We start from the raw sequence: 25,228 nt of genomic DNA, 5'->3' as shown, positions 1-25,228 counted from the left end.
GCAGGCCAGGCAGCATCTGTAGGAAGAGGTGCAGTCGACGTTTCAGGCCGAGACCCTTCGTCAGGACTAACTGAAGGAAGAGTGAGTAAGGGATTTGAAAGTTGGAGGGGGAGGGGGAGATCCAAAATGATAGGAGAAGATAGGAGGGGGAGGGATAGAGCTTATATACTTCCATCCCCCATCAGGAAGGTCTCAAAGCTCTATGCTTCTTTTTGGATTCCAGACCTAATCAGTTCCCCTCTACCACCACTATGCTCTGTCTAGCGGAATTAGTCCTCACTCTTAATAATTTCTCCTTTGGCTCCTCCCACTTCCTCCAAACTAAGGGTGTAACTATGGGCACCCGTATGGGTCCTAGCTATGCCTGCCTTTTTGTTGGGTTTGTGGAACAATCTATGTTCCGTGCCTTTTCTGGTATCTGTCCCCCACTTTTCCTTCGCTACATCGATGACTGCATTGGCGCTGCTTCCTGCACGCATGCAGAACTCGTTGACTTTATTAACTTTGCCTCCAACTTTCACCCTGTCCTCAAGTTTACCTGGTCCATTTCCGACACCTCCCTCCCCTTTCTAGATCTTTCTGTCTCTGTCTCTGGAGACAGCTTATCCACTGATGTCTACTATAAGCCTACTGACTCTCACAGCTATCTGGACTATTCTTCTTCTCACCGTCTCTTGCAAAAACGCCATCCCCTTCTCGCAATTCCTCCGTCTCCGCCGCATCTGCTCTCAGGATGAGGCTTTTCATTCTAGGATGACGGAGATGTCTTCCTTTTTTAAAGAAAGGGGCTTCCCTTCCTCCACTATCAACTCTGCTCTTAAACGCATCTCCCCCATTTCACGTACATCTGCTCTCACTCCATCCTCTCGCCACCCCACTAGGAACAGGGTTCCCCTGGTCCTCACCTACCACCCCACCAGCCGCCGGGTTCAACATATTATTCTCCGTAACTTCTGCCACCTCCAACGGGATCCCACCACTAAGCACTTCTTTCCCTCCCCCCCTCTCTCTGCATTCCGCAGGGATCGCTCCCTATACAACTCCCTTGTCCATTCGTCCCCCCCATCCCTCCCCACTGATCTCCCTCCTGGCACTTATCCCTGTAAGCGGAACAAGTGCTACACATGCCCTTACACTTCCTCCCTTACCACCATTCAGGGCCCCAAACAGTCCTTCCAGGTGAGGCAACACTTCACCTGTGAGTCGACTGGGGTGATATACTGCGTCCAGTGCTCCCAATGTGGCCTTTTATATATTGGCGAGACCCGACGCAGACTGGGAGACCTCTTTGCTGAACATCTACGCTCTGTCCGCCAGAGAAAGCAGGATCTCCCAGTGGCCACACATTTTAATTCCACATCCCATTCCCATTCTGACATGTCCATCCACGGCCTCCTCTACTGTAAAGATGAAGCCACACTCAGGTTGGAGGAACAACACCTTATATTCCGTCTGGGTAGCCTCCAACCTGATGGCATGAACATCGACTTCTCTAACTTCCGCTAAGGCCCCACCTCCCCCTCGTATCCCATCTGTTACTCATTTTTATGCACACATTCTTTCTCTCACTCTCCTTTTTCTCCCTCTGTCCCCCTGAATATACCTCTTGCCCATCCTCTGGGTCCCCCCGCCTTGTCTTTCTTCCCGGACCTCCTGTCCCATGATCCTCTCGTATCCCCTTTTGCCAATCACCTGTCCAGCTCTTGGCTCTATCCCTCCCCCTCCTGTCTTCTCCTATCATTTTGGATCTCCCCCTCCTCCTCCAACTTTCAAATCCCTTACTCACTCTTCCTTCAGTTAGTCCTGACGAAGGGTCTCCGCCTGAAACGTCGACTGCACCTCTTCCTAGAGAAGCTGCCTGGCCTGCTACGTTCACCAGCAACTTTGATGTGTGTTGCTCTTTTCATCTTCGTTTTTTTTTTTACAGACAGTGTGATGTTTGCTTCCAGAATTTGCTGGTATTTAATTGAATTCATTCTTCCCTCTACCACTAAATGTTCCCCGTGCCACTGGCTGCAACACAAGCCCAAAGCATGATCGATCCACCCCTGTGCTTAACAGTTGGAGAGGGGTTCTTTCCATGAAATTCTGCACCCTTTTTTCTCAAACATACCTTTGCTCATTGCGGCCAAAAAGTTCTATTCAAAAGGTTCAAAGGAACATCTAAATAAGCCTGATGCATTTTGGAAACAAGTCCTGTGGACTGATGAAGTTAAAATAGAAATAAAATTCAGTGGCAAGAAGATGCACATAAATGACAATGATTTCCATTTTAAAATCAACATTAATATACCAAAAATATCCAAAGCATTTCTGAGAAGCATTAGTCAACAAAAAAAAATCATGAAACATAAGGACATATTAGAATTGATGATCCAAACCTTAGTCAAAGGCAATTTAAAGGCAGATAAAGGGTGACTGTTTTCAATGTAGGTGTCAGCAGATCTTACTGCAGCTCCTTTGCAATTAAAGATACAGTGGAAATTTACTCATAGTCAAGATCTAACTTGGAATACCGGCATCTCTAAGGGTTATACCACTGCGAGGTGTTTTAACAATGCTGAAGGAAAAGCAGTAAAATGATCTGAAAACAAAAGGTGAGAATTTCAAAATGTGTTGTTTTTATTTGGGATCCAATGTAGTCTAGCAGCATCAAATGACAGCAAAAAGGGAACTTGATACCTTCCAAGCACAGGCAGCAGAGACTGGGGTGGGTTTATGGCATATACAGTAAGAGTTCACAAGGAAAATATACATACATGAGAGTGTCAGGAGTACATGCGATGAGGTAGGGGCAGTGTCACATGAGGTTACAAATAGTCTTAGAAATAGCAAGGATCTAAGCTCACCAAGGGGTCAAATCCGACAAACCATCTGCTTTACTTTTAAGACCACTACAGGAATAACAACACTTGCACCCTTCTTTAAGTATGACATTTGACGTGTTTTTATTTATTTATTGAGATACAGCACAGAACAGGCCCTTTGAGCCACACCCCCCAGCTACCCCTGACTTAATCCTAGCCTAATCATGGGACAATTTACAATGAACAATTAACCTACCAAATTGAGCATCTTTGGACTGTGGGAGAAAACTAGAGCACCCAGAGGAAACCCACACAGTCATGGCGAGAACACACAAGCTCCTTACAGACAGTGGCAGGAATTGAATCCGGGTCACCAGTACTGTAAAACGTTGTGCTAACCACTACGTTACCATTTCTTAATTAACTGATTTGTGCTATTATTGGTTAAGAAGCAGATGCTTAGTGTTTCAATCTTGCCCATTGCAACAATGTCATCCATCAATAAAACTGTGCTCCAGTTGAGCTGCAAATCCAGAGCAAGACACACAAAATGCTGGAGGAGCTCAGGTCAGGCAGCATCCATAGAAATGAACAAGCATTTGAACATTTCAGGCAGAGACCCTTCTTCAGGACTGGAAAGGAAGAGGGAAGACGCCTGAATAAAAAGTAGGGGGAGGGAAGGAGCATAGCTCGATGGGTGAAGCCCAGTGGGTTGGAAAGATAAGGGGCTGGAGAGGAGAGTGGACCATAGGAGAAAGGGAAGGAGGGAGGGGGAGAAAGGAGGTGATAGGCAGGTGAGAAGAGGCAAGAGGCCTTTGGAGGTAGCTGCTGTCATGGAGAATGACATGTTGGATGTGGAAGCTCATGGGGTGGTAGGTAAGGACAAGAGGAACGCCATCACTGTTAAGGTGGTGGGAAGATGGGGTGAATGCAGATGTCTGGGAAATGGAGGAGATGCGGGTGAGGGCAACATCAATGGTGGAGGAAAGGAAACTCCATTCTGTAAAGAATGACATCTCCGATGTCCTGGAAAGGAAAGCCACATCTTGTGAAAAGCTCAAACAACAGGAATTCTGCAGATGCTGGAAATTCAAGCAACACACATAAAAATTGCTGGTGAACGCAGCAGGCCAGGCAGCATGTCTAGGAAGAGGTGCAGTCGACGTTTCTGGTGATAGGCAAAAGGGATACGAGAGGATCATGGGACAGGAGGTCCGGGAAGAAAGACAAGGGGGGGGGGACCCAGAGGATGGGCAAGGGGTATATTCAGAGGGACAGAGGGAGAAAAAGGAGAGTGAGAGAAAGAGTATGTGCCGAAACATCGACAGTTTACTCTTTTCCATAGATGCTGCCTGGCCACCTGAGTTCCTCAAGCATTTTGTGTGTGTCACTCAACTTAATCCCATATTCCAACACCAACCCAGTAGCCCTAGGGGTCGAAGTTCTTCAAATACACAAAGGGTTTCTGCGTCCAGATCCTCAGCATTCTCTAGACAAAAAAATTATTGTGCAAACCTATTTCTACTATTGGTTTTTAGCAACTATTTTGTTTTTTTATCTAACTAAGGAAAATCCAGCCTTACCATAATTTCATATACCTCAATTACATCTCCTTTCAACTTCTTGTCCTCCAAAGAAATCTACTCTAACGTATCCAATCTTCCCTCATAGGTACAGCTTTCTGACCCGGCCAAAATTATTGGCAAATCCAAACTGCACCAACCCCTAACTAAAACCCTTCTGCATGCCCTTGTTAGGGTATATAACAAGTATTAAGTTCAACAGCAGCCATTCTTCAATCATGAACATGGATTGTAGATTAAATTTAAAATGCAGCCCTGAACAAAAGCTTTCCTGGAGCTGTGACTGGAGTTGATTGAATACCAGACAATGCTGATTACATTCATTTGGGTATCTAGAGTGTAGAAAACGAAGGTGGTGTGTGAAAAATGTGTCTTTCAAAGCAAGCATTGTAACCATAGAATGTCCTGCTGTTACCTTCGACCTTTAGCATATAAAATGTCATGTAATATTGGGCTTCTTCCTCTAAGAGTGTCTCACTTTGTTGAATAGATACTTCTGACAAATAAAATCATCTTGGGCTTTCAGCCAGGTATAGATATTGATTATAAGCGACATTTCAATGACAAACTCTGCCGTCTTCTTCAGAAATGATGCCGGGGGGGGGGGGGGGGGGGGGCGTCACGTGATGACATGGGATTGAGACGTGTAATTCCAGCTTTCCCGTAAAAAAAAATCAGCAAAGTACCATTTAAACAAAGTTAATAAATACTTTCCTAAAACTACTTATAAACTTCGTAAGACTACTCTACGATATGCCTCGTAAACCGCAACAAAAGAAGTCTGTTGTTGTGAAGTCGCCACGAGATGGGAAGAAAAAAGGGCCTACTGCAGTGATGGAGCCTCGGATTCAGGTTGGATCTCCTTCGGAGGAGACGCATTTTATCTCTGGCGTAGAAGAACAGGGAGCAATAGCGGCGGTAGCGGCCTCTCGGAAGAAGATGCCGGAAATGCGCATGCGCGAAGAAGTACACATGCGCAAATCGACACAACTTAAACTACAAGAACCGACAGCCACTGCAACTGAAAGTGACTCAGAGTCAGCATTGGATACTGCACAGAATACAGATGAAGAGGAGGAGGAAGAACTGGAAGAGACTGGAAGCAAAGGAGACAAAGGAGACATAAGAGAGGCTATATTGCAATTAACCGCTGAACTAAGAAAATTAAGAACAGAGCTTAGAGACGTGAAGATGTGCTATGATAAAGCTATGAAAAGACAGGATAAAATGGATAAGAAACTTCAGAAGATGGAAAGAACAATGGAGCATATTAACGATAGACTGGAAAAAACAGAAAATGATGTGATTGTCTGGAACACGGAAAGAAATTGACTCTTGGAGAAAGTGGACGTGTTGGAAAATTTTAGTAGACGTAATAATATTAAAATTGTTGGTCTTAAAGAAGGTATAGAGGGAGATAATCCAATAGAATTTTTTCAAAAATGGATCTTGAAAACCTTGCAATTGAAAGAGGAAGACCGATCCATTGAAATTGAGCGGGTACATAGAGCTCTAAGACCAAAACCACAAGATAACCAATATCCACGATCAATTTTAATAAAATTCTTAAGATTTCAAGACAAAGAAAGGATTCTACAGGCAGCTGCCCAAGCTGCCAAGAAGAGAAAAGGGCCACTGATGATAGAAGGGAAGAAAATTTTTTCTACCCTGATATAAATTATGAACTTTTGAAAAGAAGGAAGAAATTTAATCCAGTGAAAAAAGCCCTGTGGGATCACGGTTATCAATTTATATTGCATTATCCTGCAACCTTGAAGATTTTTTTGGCTGGTGGAGAAAAAAGATTTTTTGACGATTACCGGAAAGCGGAGGAGTTTGTGCGAGATTCTTTGAATATTCACCAGATACAAGAACAAACCTAGGGGAGCGAGATGGATTGAAGATGAAGACTGGATCAAGGATTAGGCCTGTTGGATTTTTAGGCCGATGAATATATAAATATATTATTAATTATATGAGGGAGGGGAAGAAAGGTTAAAATTTGAGGAATATTAGCTGGGAATAATGACATTAGTTTTTTTTATATATATATATATACAATATTTTGTTACGGGGTAGCTGGAAGAAATACTGACCAATCGCTACGTTATTCATGTGTGCAAGCGTGGCAATAGCCACGACCCGCACAATGGAGGGGGGTAGTGTTGTGTACCTTTTCATTCACAACATTAGTGGGGGGGGTATTTTGTTTTTTCTTTTTTTCTATCTTTTTTTTCTTTTTGCCTGGATAATTGGGAGGGAAACACATAGCAACATGGTGAAGTTCAAAGAGATTCCCCAAGGAACTATGAGAGTAGAGAAGCTAAGTAATGTTTTAGATTTTAAGAGATAAATATGAAACATTTTTGAATATTTGGAGCCCTTATTTACAGCTCCGATGATAAAGATCTTGGTTCCTTGGGGAAAGTAACAAATATATATTAAATTTATTTTTAATCCCATGGAGCATGTGCAAACCTTCCAATATTCAGGTGGTTCTTTTCTTTCCTTTTTTTCTTTTCTCTTTAGGTAGAAGTATATATCGGGGGGGGGGGGGAGATATTATTTTCTCATGTATTTACTTTGAAAACTCAATAAAAATTATATTAAAAAAAAAAAGAAATGATGCCTGGGCATGTCTAGTCTGGTGGTCCATCCCTCCTGATTGGTTAGGCCTCATCCAATCACGTTTCCACTCTCCCACCTTGCTTACAATAGAATTCTAGTTCTTACTTAGGGGGAGACCTTTGTCTTTATTAAAATTCATTTCCTCAAGTTTTATTTCAATGACTTCCTTTACCAGGCAGTCCCAAAAAACATTGGTGCAGCACAGTAGTTTTGTGCCAAAGTCAATCCAATGGCCATTGCGAATGCAGTGTGGTCTGCTACTGCCGATTTCTCTGGGTAACCCAAATGGATACAGCTCCTGTGCTCCTTGATGCAAATTTCCACCGCGTCATCCATCTGGCCAATTCAACATTCACAGGGAATCCTGTAAGTGCCAGCCAACCCGAGTCTCATGTCATCTTTGACCCACATAAGCTGTGACCTGAGCTTCCTTACGGGTTTGTGGATGGTATTAATCCGGTATTCCTTCAGAATCCGTGGAAATATAGGGAAGACAGGCAGTAGCACTGTCTTCAGGTTCCACTTGTTGTTAGGTTGTTTGGAAACTGGCATCAAGAAATTTGACTGTAAACAAGGTGGGAGTGCGGAAACATGACTGGGTGAGGACTAACCAATCAGGAGGGATGAACTATGGGAGTATTAATACCACTGGACTAGACGTGCCCAGGATTCATCTCTGAGAAGATGGCAGAGTTTGTCACAGACATATCAGTTATAACTGATACTTGTACCCTGCTGGAAGCCCGAGAAGTGTTTATTTGTCATATACACCAGGAAACCAATAGATCCTTTTCCAATCACTTCTATATTTACTAGCTTCAGTGTCTCTAAGTGACTTTGCTCACATTACAACACCCTCACCACTTTCGGTTTGAAATCTATTCCTAATCTCAAGATTAATCCCTCCATTGAAATCCCACAGCCGCAATTTCTCCCTATCCATCTGTCCATAACGGTCAAATTCGAATTAATTCCTTCCAGATGGCGACATACTCATACCTCCATTCCCGAAAGGCCAAATGCAAATTGGAAGAATAACATGTCTATTCAGTGCCTGTAATTTACAACCCAATCTACATCCAATTTTCTTATTTCAGGTAATGCATGCGAATGGTGTCATCTTCCCACACACATTCACCCAGCCAACTAGTTTTCATCTCTCTGTTCACCTTTCCCACCCCCACACTCATTATTACCTACCATCCCACTCCCCACAATGACAATCTGTTCTCTTCTCGATGCAGGGTCTCAGCCTGAAATGTCAACTTACTTCAAAGAGGCTGTTTTCTAGAGTTCTGGTCTTTGTTGAAGATTCCAGCACATGAAGTCTTTTGTCTTCACTTTTGTACCAATTTTCACTTCCAATCCTCCCCCTCCACTCCCAAGAAACATTGCTGGATCAATCTCCATTCCCCAACCTCAAACAAAAGTAGTTTAATTCTCCTCTTTTGTACCTCCAATAGCAAAGGCCTACTATTACATATTTTTAGGCATATGTTTTAAAATGCATTGATAACCAACTTATGCAACCCTAACAAAATGTAGATCGATATAAATATTTGTGATCTTATAAATGGGGAGGGAGAATCTGTTAGTTAACCACATCTTTCAATTATTCCTTTCCTACTTCTTCCCAAAGCATGACTTTGATGCTTTAATTCAGCATATGAATTTTAACATCTCCAAGTCATTTTGCAGAACAATTACATGCAGGGCAAAACTCTGTCTATACCCAAAACGTACTAACTGTTACTGCAAAAGGCTATCTGCAACAGACACTAGTGTGACACATTTTGCCAATGATAACATCAGCAGCCTGGCAACTTTATATGAAACCATTCACTCACTTTGGTTTACAGAATAATTAATATTTGGATGACCAATTCCCTTATGACAACATAAATATTTATTGAACAATTCAATGTTCAGAATGCAAAATATTGAAATAGTATCAAAAGCATTAGCTCTTTTTTCAGTATCAAATTATTTTAGAAAATTTCCTCTACTCCTCAACAAACCAGGATTAAAAACACCTAACACATTTTCTACAGCCATCATTTCAAAACCGTTTCTAAGTAGAGTGGGATAATAAATAATCATGCTATGACTTATTACCATTTCACATTTAAAAGTTAAAGCATTTCATCAAAGCTTATTAGCAGAAAAATAGATGCTGTATAAACCATGAAGCACCAAAAATATTTGAATGTCCTCACCATCTTAACATTGCTTCTGTAGTCAAAGTGAATTTTTATCATACATTTTGTTTAAGCATGGTGACAATTGCAGATTCCATTCAGATACAGAAATTCTTGCCTCATTAAATCGATTCCATGTGTACGTTTGGTGTATTACAAACACTTGGCTTTTTCTTTTGGACTTTCAACACAAATAAATTGAATGATCTAACAAGGAAGACTGTATATAAAAAAATTGAAAGATATCTGGACTACTAAGATTAGCCAGAGAATAAAGTGAATCTAAAAACCGCACTGGCTAACAAGGCAAGCAGTCGTGCAAAATAGAAATGATAATTGTGAGATGGTAGCATAGTAAATAAACTAACACATTCAGAAATCGGAGAGTAATAATTTATCATGAACTAATTTAGAAGTGCATCTAATGCATCTAGCTAACAAATGGTAAACTGCAGCAAGCACAAGCTTTTTCTGTTGCCAAGGTGATAAGGGTAGGAGGTGGTTATGGGGATTGGTGGTTGAAAAGATACATCTGCAATAAACAACATTTATGCATGATGGAAGAGATGAGCTGTAGTGATACACTACTGCAAAAATAATTAAACCCATTTGCAGTTATTCCTGTTTATAATAAACTATAACCTTTCAAAACTATTATTCCACATAAAACAACTCACCCTCATTTGCAGTCCTGAAATCAAATCAGAGCAACACACCACTTAAGTTTCCATTTACCACAGACTCATAATTGTACTTTATTCTCTCAAAGATAAAATAATCCTGTTGCTAGGCAATTTCTTATAACGCATTGCCAGTTGAAATCTCTCTCCCCAGCCACCAGTCTAGGGAACAGTGATCCATGTTAAACCAAGCAATTTCATTAGCAAATATTTGTAATTCAAGGATTATTCCTTTACAAATTAAAAAAAGATACCATGGATGCTATAAAAGATCCTATAATATAAAAGATCTATAAATGGATTGGGACAGTTTAAAATAAAGCCACAGAAGAAAGATACATTTACAATTAGGTCTCCAGTAGAACATCCAATAAAGACCACGTGTCCTCGGAGCTTCTTGCAGTGGGTCACTGAGTGACTACTAAAGTTACATGTCTGATTTCTACTGACGGTAACTAGAAATCAAACATGGAAAAGACAAACAGAATCAGGAGAAAGAATCGAGTTGAATTGACTTTACTACTTACATCCTTCACATACCTGAGTAAAAATCTTTACATTACGTCTCCATCTAAATGTGCAACATTGCAATTTACAGTAATTTGTAATAGTATGTACAACAGGACAGTCAATAAAACAGAAATTCAATTATATCAGCGTGAATTAATCAGTCTGATTGGGGAACATAATGGGAAAGACGAGGAAAATGAGGCTATTTTACTGAATTTTCAATTTATGATTATAGTTGAACTGATAACTAAACTTTGCTTCTTCACACATTCCTGGCATTCTCTGATAGGTAGAAAAGCACAGAAGGTTTGTACATGTTACAAGTTTAATTAGCGGTCGTGTACTGTGCTTAACATGAAATTAATCCCTTTTGGTCAGCACTTGCCTGCGTACGTGTTGGCTTGGTTCAAGAGTTCGGTGCAGGCATGCATATCAGCAAATGCTCGAATTCCTAAACAATTAGTTGGATGAAGCTGGGACTCCAGAAAATCACAGCAGCTCTTTCTAACATCTTGTAACTGCAGCAGCCCTGCAGCTGGAAGCAACACCTGTGAAGGATAGTAACACATTTCAATCTGCCATTACATGTCACAAGATACATTCAAATCACTATAGGTTTTGACAGGGGAAAAAGACATCATACCATGAGTGCGCGAAAAGTAGACAATAAACACAATTAAGATGAATACTGAATGACTTTCTTTTACAGATTTATATCTTAGGGAAATGCAGAGATCAACTTGAAATTAACTATATTTTGTTTGAAATCTGTCAAGTCCACTAAATGTGTGATCATTAATCACCTGATTGCTTTCTATACACAAGCTGTGGGATAGCAGCACTTTAGAATTTCACACACTCCCAAACCAAATTTACCCAATCCTTCGTACTTCCAGCCATCATCGACTCAGACACTGAAACATTTATGATGGATCTGATCTGACAGCGATGCGTGTGTATCATGAGGGTCAGTGTCTTACCAAATTTCGAAAAATAGTGTTAATTTATCTGCTTCTTTCCTGCGTGTTTGCTCGATTCGGCTATGTGAACTACACTTACAGCAAACAGTCACTTTTGGACATTAACTATCAATGCACCAACAGTTTTGGACTATCCATTCAACTTCGACCAACTACCTCCGGAGTTAGCAAGGACACCGTGGACCTGCATTCAACTCGCTCCGACCGAAAGGGCCCGGCGCTGGCGTCGAGACCGTAAACAAAGACAGGGGAAGCATGGAGGTTTGCATGCTAGGCTAAGGCTAAATCCACACCGGCCAGCGCTACCCAGTATCTCCCTCGCTAATGTTCGGTCTCTGATGAACAAGCTGGACGAACTAAGGACTTGGACCCTCACGCAAAGAAGGCTTATGGATTGCAACGTCATATTTTTTACGGAGACGTGGCTAAACAGTGATGTTCCAAACAACGTGGTGGAACTGGAAGGGCGCACGGTCTTCAGGGCTGACAGAGCTGCAACAGCGACAGGTAAAAGTAGGGGGGGTAGTTTATGCATCTACGTGAATCGATCATGGTGTACTAACTCTACCATTGCTGACACTTATTGCTCTGCTGATCTGGAATACCTGATTATTAAGTGCAGACCTTTTTATCAACCTCGAGAGTTTACATGCATCATTGCTGTTGCACTTTATGTTCCACCGGATGTTAAGTAGCCATGAAAGACCTCAGTGCCGCTATTAGCAAGCTGCAGACATTGCATCCAGATGAAGCAACACTCACAACACGCTGGAGGAACTCAGCAGGTTGGGCAGCATCCGTGGAAACAATCAGTCAACGTTTCGGGCCGGAACCCTTCGTCAGGACTGAAGAGGGAACCTTCCTCTTCAGTCCTGACAAAGGGTTCCGGCCCGAAACGTTGACTGATCATTTCCACGGATGCTGCCCAACCTGCTGAGTTCCTCCAGCGTGTTGTGAGTGTTGCTTTGACCCCAGCATCTGCAGAGTATTTTGCATCTAGATGGAGCCTTTATTGTCGCTGGGGACTTTAATCATTCTAACTTACGTACCGTGCTTCCAAGATTTTACCAAAATATATCATGCACCACAAGGGGAAATAAAACCTCAGATCATGTCTACACAAATGTGGCTGACGCTTACAAAGCTACTACCCTCCCCCACCTGGGACAGTCCAACCATCTTTCATTGTTTCTGATTCCCAAGTATAGCCTGGTCATTAAACGTGTGAAACCCACAATGAAGACTATTAAGATCTGGCTGGAGGGTGCTGACTCTGTTCTTCAGCACCAATTCCAGCACACAGACTGGAGCGCGTTTGCTGCCCATGCCAGCACAGACTCTCAGATTAACATTGACTTATATACCAACTCTGTCCTTGAGCACATCAACAAGTGTGTAGATAGAGTGACATCACAAAAACAAATAAAAATTTTCCCCTATCAGAAACCATGGATGAACAGAGAAGTTTGCTTCCTGCTCAAAGCCAGAGATTCAGCCTTCAGGTCTGGAGACCGGGAGGCTTACAGCTCAGCCAGGGCCAACCTGAGGAGGGGAATCTCTCAGGCTAAACACATATACAAACAGAGAATCGAGGAGCATTTCAACTCCTCGGACCACCGGTGCATGTGGCATGGCATACAGGTCATTACAGACTTCAAACCACCTAGTACTGTGCCCCCTTCCAGCTCTGCTTCCCTCCCTGATGAGCCCAATTACTTCTACACTCGCTTTGACCGAGGGAACAAGGAGGTCACCCTCAAAGCGGATCTCCCACCTGGTGAACTGCCTCTCTCACTTTCCACCTCCGATGTTTGCGCCACCCTGAGCAGGGTGAATATACGGAAGGCAGCTGGTCCGGATAGAATACCTGGCCGTGTGCTCAGAGTCTGTGCAGGGCAGTTGGCTGGGGTTTTCACAGACATTTATCTGTCCTTGGCCCAGACAGTTGTCCCCACAAGCTTTAAGATCGCCACCATGTGCCAGTGCCGAAGCATTCCACTGCCACAGGCCTGATGTCTTCCGCCCAGTTGCACTTAACCCCATCATTGCAAAGTGCTTTGACAGACTGGTTCTATCACACCTGAAATCCTGTCTGCCCACTACCCTGGACCCCCATCAATTCATCTATTGCACCAACAGGTCAACAGAGGACGCCATCTCCACGGCACCTCACTCTGCCCTGACCCACCCGGACAGCCCCAACTCTTATGTCAGAATGCTGTTCATTGGCTTTAGTTCAGCATTCAATACTGTGATCCCCTCCAAGCTAATCACCAAACTTTGCCAGCTTGGTATCAGCTCACCCCTCTGCAATTGGATCTTGGACTTTCTGACTAACAGACCCCAATCAGTTAAGTTAGACAACCTCTCCTCCTCCACTCTCACCCTGAACACCGGTGTGCCTCAAGGCTGTGTGCTGAGCCCTCTTCTGTACTCCCTTTTCACCCATGACTGCATTCCTGTACATGGTTCTAACTCCATAATCAAGTTTGCAGATGACACCACGGTGGTTAGCCTGATCAGAGGGGATGATGAGGCAGCCTACAGGGACGAGGTCCAGCACCTGGCTGCGTGGTGTGCCGACAATAACCTAGCCATTAACACCCAGAAGACCAAAGAGATCATTGTGAACTTCAGGCATGCTAGGAGCCACACTCACGTCCCCATCTATATCAACGGAGCTGTAGTGGAGCATGTATCAAGCTTCAAATTCCTTGGTGAAAACATTTCCGAGGATCTCACCTGGTCCCTGAACTACTCCACCCTGGTCAAAAAAGGCACAACAGCGCCTTTATTTCCTGCGGAGCATCAAGAAAGCTCACCTCTGTCCCAGGATACTGACGGACTTTTACTGCTGTACCATTGAGAGCATACTCACCCACTGCATCTCAGTGTGGTATGGCAATTGTCCCGTATCGGACCGCAAAGCAGTCCAGCGTGTGGTGAAAACTGCCCAGCGGATTATCAGCACCCAATTGCCCACCATTGAGAACATCTACCATAAACATTGCCTGGGCAGGGTGAAAAGCATTATCAAGGATGCATCTCACCCTAACCATGGACTTTTTACTCTCCTCCCATCTGGTAGGCACTATAGGAGCCTCTGCTCCTGCACCAGCAGGCACAGGAAGAGCTTCTTCCCTGAGGCTGTGACCCTGCTGAACCTCACATCACAGCGCTAAGCAGTATTGCACCATATTGTACTGTCTCATACTTGTGTGCTGTAGCACTTACTTTTTATTCGCAGTTATTCTGTAAATAACACTGTTCTTCGCATTTCTGGTCAGATGCTAACTGCATTTCATTGGCTTTGTATCTGTACTCAGCACAATGACAACAGAGTTGAATCTAATCTAATCTAATCTAGACTCAACATCTATGAGACAAAGGTCCCCCAGCAACCAGCCCTTGCTGTACTGTACAGCAGTCCTCTGGCAATAAAAGTTTATGCCAAGATCCAGGAATACAAAACATATCTCAGGAGCTACCTCTTGGCTGAGGCTTGGTTAATACGCCAGTGTGGTCGTTGCTCATTGAGGAAAGGGATGCTCGAAGACAGAGACTCAGCACAATCCTCATGGTCTATTAGGCTGCAGTGAACCCTTCATTCATCTTCTTCCAAGACCTGGGTTACCTGGAGTACCTGAAGCCACTTGAAAGAAACTGCAAAAACCTTCAGATAGGAATATTAATTGCCTTCAAACAGTGGAAATATCAACCTGGGAGAGGCCAATATTCTCACTACTGAGGTCATAATTACATTAAGTTGATTCCTTTGGGCATGGCATTTTATTCGCATGACTGATATCAAACTCCAGAAATAGGCAGACTATTCTAATTCAATAAGAGTGAGAGATTACCAGGCCATCTTAAGAAGTCTTCTTAAGAGAAAAGAAGGATCTCTACCAAAATCTTTAGCTCATCAACGCTTAAAGTGGAGGAAAAGCATTCAAAAAGTTTTGAGGTTCAAGGGTCCATGCATCGCAAGCACACAGAGGCCCTGCACGTATGGCAGAAGCAATGATTCCCTTCAATTTTCCCTTCAGCAAAACAGACAAGATCTTCCAGTAGCCACCCACTTCAACTCTGCTTCCCACTCCCATTCAGATATGTCCATACATGGCCTCCTCTACTGCCATGATGAGACTAAACTCAGGTTGGAGGAGCAACACCTCATATACCGTCTAGGTAGTCTCTAGCCCCTTGGTATGAACATAGAATTCTCCAACTTCTGGTAATTCCCTCCCCCTCCCTTCCCCTATCCCTATGTCACTCTGCCCCCTCCCTCATGGTCCCGCCTCCTTCTACTACCCATTGTGTTTTCCCCTATTCTTTCTTCACTTTTCCTGCCTATCACCTCCCTGCCTCCCCTCCCTCACCCCTTTACCTTTCCCCTTACTGGTTTTTCACCTGGAACCTACCAACCTTCCCCTTCCCACCCTCCCCCCACCTTCCTTATAGGGCCTCTGCCCCTTCCCTCTTCAGTCCTGACGAAGGGTTCCAGCCCGAAACGACGACTGATCGTTTCCACGGATGCTGCCCGACCTGCTGAGTTCCTCCAGCGTGTTGTGAGGATTCCCTTCAACAGAGTCTGTAGGTTGATCTTAGTATCCAAAAAGAAATCAATGACATAACAAGAGGTATTGGACAGTTCATCAAGTGGTGTTTTACAGTGGCTCACTGTTACAAGGCAGCAAGTATTACGAATCACGAGGACATACGTGCAACTTACAGTCTGTGCTGCTGACTAATCATGGCCAGGCCAGAAAATGACAATACCAGAACTGCAGTCCATAGGTGAGAAACAAAGCAAAGTGAGCCCTCGTGTCCCAAATGCAAGAATAGTCATGCCAAGTTGCCACATTTCCAAGTCTCGACTTGCCAAATATTTCCTTTTAACCAAAACACTGCAGGAAACAAACTTCTCACAGTCTAAAATTAAAACCAAAATTCACACAAATGCACCACTGTGGATAATTTTGTCGGGTAAATCTTAGAATTCATACTATTTTCCTCTTATGATTGATCTAGCAGTATCTTCAATTTAAACTGCTGACAAATCACTCAAGCCAAGCTCACATTTTCTCCACAGAAAATCCTTCTTTCAGCAGATGGAGAAAAGGTGAAGCAAAATTGCAGAAAAATATTTTTCTTCCGTAATAAAACTTCCGATAGTCCTCTTCTGTCCCCTTGACTCAATCTTCGTCCCTGTCACACTTCATCTCCAGCAAAATTCTCCATTTTTCCCCATGAAACTGAGTTTTTATATTAGCCTTTGGTTCCAAGAGAGTCATAAGCAAATGATTCATTTAGTAAAGGGCACTAATAAAACCAGACAGTGAGAAATACTTACACAAATTGTGTCCGTGGACTGAAATACATTTCAGGTTAATGTCTTTTTATTAGAAATTTACAGATTATCCTTCCACAAAGGTGCTGTCTGGCCTGATAAGCATTTCTAGCATTCTGTTAATTTATTTATTGAAATACAGCTCAGAATAGAAACCTTCCAGCCCTTTGAGCCATGACACCCAGCAATCCAACTCCCCCCCCCACCCCAATTTAATCCCAGTCTAATCACAGGACAATGTACAATGACCAATTAACCTGCCAACTGGTAGGTCTTTGGACTGTGGGAGGAAACCAGAGAGCCAGGAGGAAACCCACGGGGTCATGGCGAGAACGTACAGAATCCTGGCAGGCAGCAGTGGGAATTGAACTCATATCACTGGCCCTGGAAAGCGTTATGCTAACCACTACACTGCCATGGAGCCCCAGATGTTTTCATTCCAGATGTCCAGCACTCGCAGTTCTTTTGTGAGCTGTTGATTGTGCAGATCTAATAGAGAACAAACTATGGAGTGATCAGCCATGTTAACATCTCGTATTTGCTGTAGCCTACAGCTATGATCTTGCAGCACTTTATTCCCTCTGATCTAAAGTTGAAGGCATTATTAAATTTGACGATAATGGTTTTACAAGCAATGTAAAGTGGTTGGTTGACAGAACACTAACATCGCCACCATGTGTAAACATCGGGTCGTCATAGAATGATATAGAAGAAATGAAGCAGGAATAGCCCAAAGGAGAGGACCTCTTGAAACAGCTGTGCTATTAAACAACAGCAATCTGAGTTTTGACTTCAGTTTCCTCTTTGATCTCTGTAACTTTCAGTTCTCAGGAAGTTCCTTAATGTTCCAGTATCCAAACCTGTCTAAATTAGGGAAGTGCAAAGAACAGCAATCAAAGAAATTGATATTTATTTTAATATTAAGCAATTTAAATTGCACTTCAATATTCACCTCCCCTTCCCCCCACCACATCTACCATGTCAAGTTCTCCAGTGTCCCACCTTTCAATTACATCAACTGAACTCCATAGAGTACAGAATCATTCCGCTCAACCTTTCCTCATAAGACAACTCCAGTATGCAAGGAATCAATCTAACAAACCCACACCACACCATCTACAAAATAAATAAGGAAAACCAAAGTGTTTGCAGTTCTCCAGTTAGCTTAGCCAATTTCACATACAGCTGAACCAAGACCTCCTTATCCTTTTCCATCAACTCTATACAATAGAAGTCAATGCCTCCATTACCTAATGCATCTGCACTACTGCATTTCTTGTACAAGGACAAAACACTTCAGGTTTCATACCACATGCATTTTGTTCTGCCTGTATTCTTTCTACAGAACTTTATAACCTCTCAAAACCCACACTAAATTCTATTTGCCAGATTTTATCAATCCTCCAACCTGTCTATATTCTTTTACACATTATAGTCACCCCTTACTTTCGCATCAGGGAACTTCATACCTCACACTTAAAACACTTTATAAAAGCAAGAGGTCTTGCCACAAATCACTGAATGCACTTGTTAAAGCATGCCAATTTGACAATGACCCCTGAATCTCTAGACTTTAATTCACACACATAAACCATCCCTCTGATCTCTGCAATGCTTAACTCCATAAGCCTTTACCTTCTGTGGCATTAAAAATTTCCAGACTTTTGGAAATTTAAACACATTACATCTGCAGAGTTTCCATTGTTCATACTGCTCATTACAACCTCAAATAAACTCTTCATAAATTTGTAAAACATGAATCCTTTTTCAGTACATTTGCCCAATCACATTTGCTGTTTGTGGAACACACACACAATGCCGGAGGAACTCAGCAGGCCACGCAGCATCTGTGGAAAAAGACTACAGTCGACGTTTCGGGCCAAAACCCTTTGGCAGGTCTGGAGATAAAAAGCTGAGGAGTAGATTTAAAAGGTGGGGGGGGAGAGGGGGGAGAGGGGGGAGAGGGGGGAGAGGGGGGAGAGGGGGGAGAGGGGGGAGAGGGGGGAGAGGGGGGAGAGGGGGGAGAGGGGGGAGAGGGGGGAGAGGGGGGAGAGGGGGGAGAGGGGGGAGAGGGGGGAGAGGGGGGAGAGGGGGGAGAGGGGGGAGAGGGGGGAGAGGGGGGAGAGGGGGGAATGAACCACTGGGTGATAGGTGAAACCTGGAGAGGGAAGGATGAAGAAAAGAGCTGGGAAGTTGATTGGTGAAAGAGATAGAAGTTGGAGGAAGGGAGGCCCCTTTCTTTGAAAAAGGAGGACATCTCTTTCATTCTAGAATGAAAAGCCTCCTCCTGAGACTCTCACAGCTACCTCCGACTGCTGGAAAGGCCTATACCACACTGGATCTAAGTAAATAAATACCAAAGATTTGGATTAACTAACTGCTAATTAGCCACCTTAATACACTGTACTGGAATTAGATTCAGATGGTTAAAACGATGAAGCAATTTACTATACTGCAAGGATATTTTAATCATGTTGAAACTGTGTTTAACTTGGTTCAGAAGGAAATAAACATTTAAAATTACATCTCTTACAACAGCTGCTGAAAGAAAACCAGAAAATGCAGATCACAGAACACCTGTGGAAAGAAAACAAAACCACCTGGATGTTTTTTTTTCCCCTACATGGTCATTTGCAACCTTTTGTGATTTCAAATTATCAGGAAGGCTCAAATGCTTTCTCCAACACTGGCTTCAATCAGCAACTTCACAGAACATCCAGGGCACTGCAGTACAGATTTACAGAATGTTCTGTGCTGCCAGAAGAATAAATCTTTTGTGCTGAATGTCAAAACAACCACATACTGAAAAAAACTTTTTGTATACGGTACAAATCCACACAACAGAGCTCTCATTGCTATGCATCCTGAAACCTCAACCTCTCTAAAGGGGCAGATGTTATTTCCCCCCCTCCTGCTCTTTCATTTCCTCTTTGCCCACAAGACACAACCACACGTCCAAAATTACTGCTGTTGTAATCTCAAATTCACTAACAACTGACAGAGAAAGTATGAATTGTCTGCATTAGACACTCTCACCCACTCATTTGATGCAATGAAAACCTACAAAAATTAGACTATTTTGCTTCATTACCAGTTACCCAAGCATCAAAAAGTAGCAAACCATAACATCAATCTTCACTCCCAGCTATTTAACATCAAAAAAAAGCATTGCCCACAATGAACTACGCTGCAAGTCAACATAGAGGCAAAGGGAACAGCTCAAATACTCAAGGAACATTTATTATCGAAGTATGTATGCTGTATACAATTCTGAGATTCATCTTCCCACAGGCAGCCACGACACAAAGAAAACCGTGGAACCCATTCAAAGAAAAACATCTTGGAACACCCAAGAACGGCAAAAAAAAGACAGAATATGAAACAAAATTGAAAGAGTCCAGCCGTATTCAGTTCAGTTCAGTTCACTTCAATCTACAAGCTGTGACATTCATTATCTGCAGGCAGCCCCAATCAAAAACACCCAAAACAACACAAAAAAGATCAGAAAGCAGAAACACATCATACCATGAGCTATAGAATCCAATCCATAAACCCATGTCAATTAAACCTTGCCCAAGACCCAGGACTCCAGCAATATTGAACAAGTTGGAGAGAGAGAAACCATAACATGCGGACACCTTCTCCTGGCAGCAGCAAGAGGCCGGTAGATGGCTCACCTTCTGCACTCACATTGATGTTTTTAATGTTCCTTGACACTTCAATCAGCGAGATCAGTGAGAAATGGAGTCAATCATGGGCTTGTGCCCCATCTCCCTCAGGCCACACAATTTGCTCAAAACCTCACCAAATACCCTCAGAAACGGCAAAGTGCCAGACCACTCAATCGACCCAAAAACACACTATCAAAATGTAGATCACAGGCTCCAACAAGAGCAGAACCAGATTTGAAAGAAAAAGATGTAAAAGAAGTAGTGTTGTGAATTGTCTGGAGGATGCCGCCCTTGGCCGTGTTGTTCACTAGTTCCATCTTCTTTCCCTCCCCCCAAGGCCAACAGCAAAGTCAACACCACCACTATCATGGAGCTTCAGTATGCGATGATAACATCATCACATCACACTCTGAAGAAGCCCCTCAATGTATCCTGAATGTCTTTGCTAAGGCATATAGGGCCCTGGGTCTTGTTTCAAGTATTAAAAAGTCACAGATCCTATATCAGCCACCAGCCAACAAGCCAGTTATCCAGCCCTCCATAAACGTTGATATCACCTTGAAAATGTAGACCACTTTCCCCATCTTGGCAACATTCTCTCCTCAAAAGCAGACATCAACTCAGAGATCAACCATCGCCTGAGTGGTGCCAATGGAGCCTATGAAGTATTCAGGAAAAGGGTCCTTGGTGACTGTGACCTACAAGTCTGTTGGAGTGATTTTTGGGTTTCCGTCATTTACATTTAGCAAATGGCTTTGGCTACCAGTCTTCTGTTCCTTGAAAATGTATCATAGATTTAATTTGGAACAATGCATTTCCTAAAAAGCTGTGAATCCCAGTCCACAAATGATGCTCACATCTGTGGGATGGATGCAAATCAGAGGGTGTGAAGTTTGTATGCAGTTTCAAAAGAAAGCATTATCTATACTTTGTAAATGTGGAATTGTCCTGTATGTTTAGCACATACTTTACTTTATACTTATACTTTATTGTCACCAAACAACTCATACTAGAACGTATAATCATCACAGCGACATTTGATTCTGCGCTTCCCGCTCTCTGGATTACAAATCAATAGTAAATATTAAAAATTTAAATTATAAATCATAAATAGAAAATAGAAAAATGGAAAGTAAGGTAATGCAAAGTAACCGAGATGCAGGTCCAGATATTTGGAGGGTACGGCCCAGATCCGGGTCAGGATCTGTTCAGCAGTCTTATCACAGTTGGAAAGAAGCTGTTCCCAAATCTGGCCGTACGAGTCTTCAAGCTCCTGAGCCTTCTCCCGGAGGGAAGAGGGACGAAAAGTATGTTGGCTGGGTGGGTCGTGTCCTTGATTATCCTGGCAGCACTGCTCCGACAGCGTGCGGTGTAAAGTGAGTCCAAGGACGGAAGATTGGTTTGTGTGATGTGCTGCGCTGGGATCACGATCTTCTGCAGCTTCTTCCGGTCTTGGACAGGACAACTTCCATACCAGGTTGTGATGCACCCTAGAAGAATGCTTTCTACGGTGCATCTATAAAAATTAGTGAGGGTTTTAGGGGACAGGCCAAATTTCTTTAGTTTTCTCAGGAAGTAAAGGCAGTGGTGGGCCTTCTTGGCAGTGGACTCTGCTTGGATGGACCAAGTCAGGTCATTTGTGATATTGACCCCGAGGAACTTAAAGCTTTTGACCTGTTCCACTTGCGCACCACCGATGTAATTGGGTCGTGCGGTCCGCTACTCCTTCTGAAGTCAACAACCAATTCCTTCAACTTGCTGACATTGAGGGATAGGTTATTGTCTTCGCTCCATGCCACCAGGTTCTTAATTTCCTCTCTGTACTCAAACTCATCATTACCCGAGATATGGCCTACAATTGTTGTGTCATCAGCAAACTTATATATTGAGTTTGATGGAAACTTGGCTACACAATCATGGGTGTACAGTGAGTACAGCAGGGGACTGAGTACACAGCCTTGTGGGGTACCGGTGCTCAAAGTGATTGTAGAGGAGAGCTTGTCCCTTATTTTTACAGCCTGGGTCCTGTCTGTGAGGAAGTTGAAGATCCAGCTGCAGATCTGAGTGCCAAGGCCCAGGTTCCGGAGCTTAGGAATCAGTTTATTTGTAATGATGGTATTGAAGGCAGAGCTGTAGTCAATGAAAAGGAGCCTTATGTATGCATCTTTATTCTCCAGGTATTCTAAGGAGTAATGTAGGGCCAGAGAGATGGCATCTGCCATTGACCTGTTGCTCCGGTAGGCGAATTGCAAAGCGTCGAGGTTGACCGGTAGGCTGTGGTTGATGTGTGCCATAACCAATTGCTGGAAGCACTTCATAGCAATTGATGTCAGTGCCACAGGTCGACAGTCATTCAGGCATGCCACATAAAACACCAAGTAAATGTATTGTGGATTCAGTTTGGAACAATAGATTCCTAAAACCTGTGAATCCCAGTCCAGACGATGTTGGCATCTGTGGGATGGGTGCGAATCGGAAGGTGTGAAGTTGTATGCAGTTTCAAAAGAAAGCATTGTCCATAACTTTGTAAATATGGAATTGTCCTTTATGTTTAGCACATAAATATTGATCCCCACGTTGGGCCAGCAGACCCTTCCACCAAAAGCATCTCCGTATGATGCCTTGTTTTGTCAAATAAAGAAGCTGCTACCAGTAACTTTCTCCAGCAATTTCATTCACACAACAAGGTCTAAAGAGATCTTTTGGTCTATAGAGCAGTCGTCCTTCCTACATTACTAAATGGAGCTGAATCTTGGACCACCTACAGTAGACATCTGAAAGCTCTGGAACAATAGCACCAAAGAGATTTAAGAAAGATTTTGAGGATCATCTGATGGACAGACACGCTGATACCAGCATACTAGAAGAGGCCAACATGAACAGCATTTCCATCACAATAAAGCAAGACCAGCTCCAATGGATCGATAGGTCATGTCAACCGGACACCTCACTCACGTCTCCCCAAACAGAGCCTTTACCCACCGGGGCTCATTGACTTTCCTTCAACTGAGAGGAAAGGAAAGGAAATGGTGCAAACACATCAAAATCAGCCTAAAGAAATTCATCATTACTTCGAAAAACCGGGAAGACATTGTATTCAGTAGATGCACCTGGAGAAAATCTGTTCAAGGGAGCTGAGGTACGAGAGCCATCTCCACTGGGCCACAGAGAACAAGCAGTGGCAGTGAAAGGAGACACTGAACAACCAAAAGACCCAACCATTAACCACAGGCACCATTTACTCGTGTCCACACAGCACCAGAATATGTGGATCCCAGATCGGCCTCTACAGTCACCAGAGGTCCCCTTAGGAGAACATCGAACTTGACTCGAGTGATCACAGTTCTGCTGCTATTGTGTTAACCTATATAAACCTACTCCATGATCAATTTAATCCTTCCCATCTACATAACCCATAACACGCCATTTTTCTCTCATCAATGTGCCTATCTCAGGGTCTTTAAATGTTCCTATTGTATCAGCCTCTACAATCACCCCTGGCATTGGGAAAAAGGGGCTGGTTGTCCACTTCATCTATGCTTCTTGTCATCTTATACACCCCTATCAAGTTGCTTCTCATTCTCCTTTGTTTGTGATTGAAAAACTCTAATCACTTAACCTTTCCTCATAAGGCATGCTCTCTAATCCAGGCAGCATCCTGATAAATCTCTCCTGCACGCCCTTTAAAGCTTCCACATCCTTCCAATAATGGGGAAACCAGACCTGAACACAATATTCCAAGTGTGGTTGAACCAGGGTTTTATAGAGCTGGAATTTTACCTTGCTGCAATTGAACTCAGTCCCTTGACTAATGAAGGCCAACACACACCACACATCCCTTTCAACCTGTGCAGCAACTTTAAGCAATCAATAGACTCAGATTCCAAGATCCCTCTGTTCCACAATGCTACTAAGAATCCTGCCACTAACCTTGTATAACTTCATGTTCGATCTTCCAAGATGTAGCACTCCACACTTTTCCAGACTAAACTCCATTTTCTACTTCTCAGCCGAGCTCTGCATCCTGTCTGTGCCCCATTGTCACCTAGGCCAACCTTCTGCACAGCCGCCAACACCACCAACCTTGGTGTCATATGCAAAGATCATAACCACCCTTCTATTTCCTTATCTAAATCACTTACAAAGATCACAAAGAATAGGAGACTCAGAACAGATCTCTGTGGAACAACACTTGTCACTGACCTCCAGGCAGAATATACTCCATCTTCTACCCAGCGTGGACAAGTTAATTCTGAATCCACACAGCAAAGTTTCCATGGTTCCCATTCCTCATGATCTTCTGAATGAGCCTAACATGGGAACATTCTTGCCTTACAGAAATCCACCACTCTACCTTCATCAATTTTTAGATACTTCCTTGACAAACTCCATCAAGCTAATGAGGCAAGTCCCCACAAAACCATGCTGACCATCCCTAATAAGACTGTTTCTCCAAGTGCTTGTAAAAACTGTTTACATTGAAATTCAGTGACTGATCCAAGGGCAGTAGCAATATTCTGAGTAGAAGGATCCTACAATATAAATAGGCTAATCAATTTCTTGGTCATGTTGGCTGAGAGAGAAGCATCAGTCAGGTTATTAAGAGTCCTCTGCTCTCTGCCAAACAATCTGACACTTATCTTGTCATAAAAGGGCCACTATACACAGCGCACACAAAACACTCAGGTATAAAAGTACAACCCACGATTAAACCACTGACTGAAACCACATAGTCAAAAAGCAACACTCGGGTTACGCATTTGCAATCAGAAATAAGAAACTGAAGATATGGCTTGACATTCAAAGCTACAGTTTCACAAG

At 43.1% G+C, this 25,228-nt stretch overlaps 1 protein-coding gene across 10 annotated transcripts in view; it reads right to left on the bottom strand.

The window, feature by feature from the left end:
- The window catches only part of klhl2 (kelch-like family member 2), a 160,041-nt gene that overhangs the window by 64,689 nt on the left and 70,124 nt on the right, over positions 1-25,228 (bottom strand). For all 10 annotated transcript variants that reach the window (XM_072255916.1, XM_072255920.1, XM_072255918.1 and 7 more), the window contains one exon: positions 10,792-10,954. In XM_072255916.1, the coding sequence (XP_072112017.1) occupies positions 10,792-10,954 (163 nt within the window). The remainder of the gene's footprint in view (positions 1-10,791; positions 10,955-25,228) is intronic.

The sequence above is a fragment of the Mobula birostris genome, chromosome 4 (assembly GCF_030028105.1).
Source record: "Mobula birostris isolate sMobBir1 chromosome 4, sMobBir1.hap1, whole genome shotgun sequence".
NCBI lineage: Eukaryota > Metazoa > Chordata > Chondrichthyes > Myliobatiformes > Myliobatidae > Mobula > Mobula birostris.
This window is presented reverse-complemented; position numbering and strand designations above follow the sequence as displayed.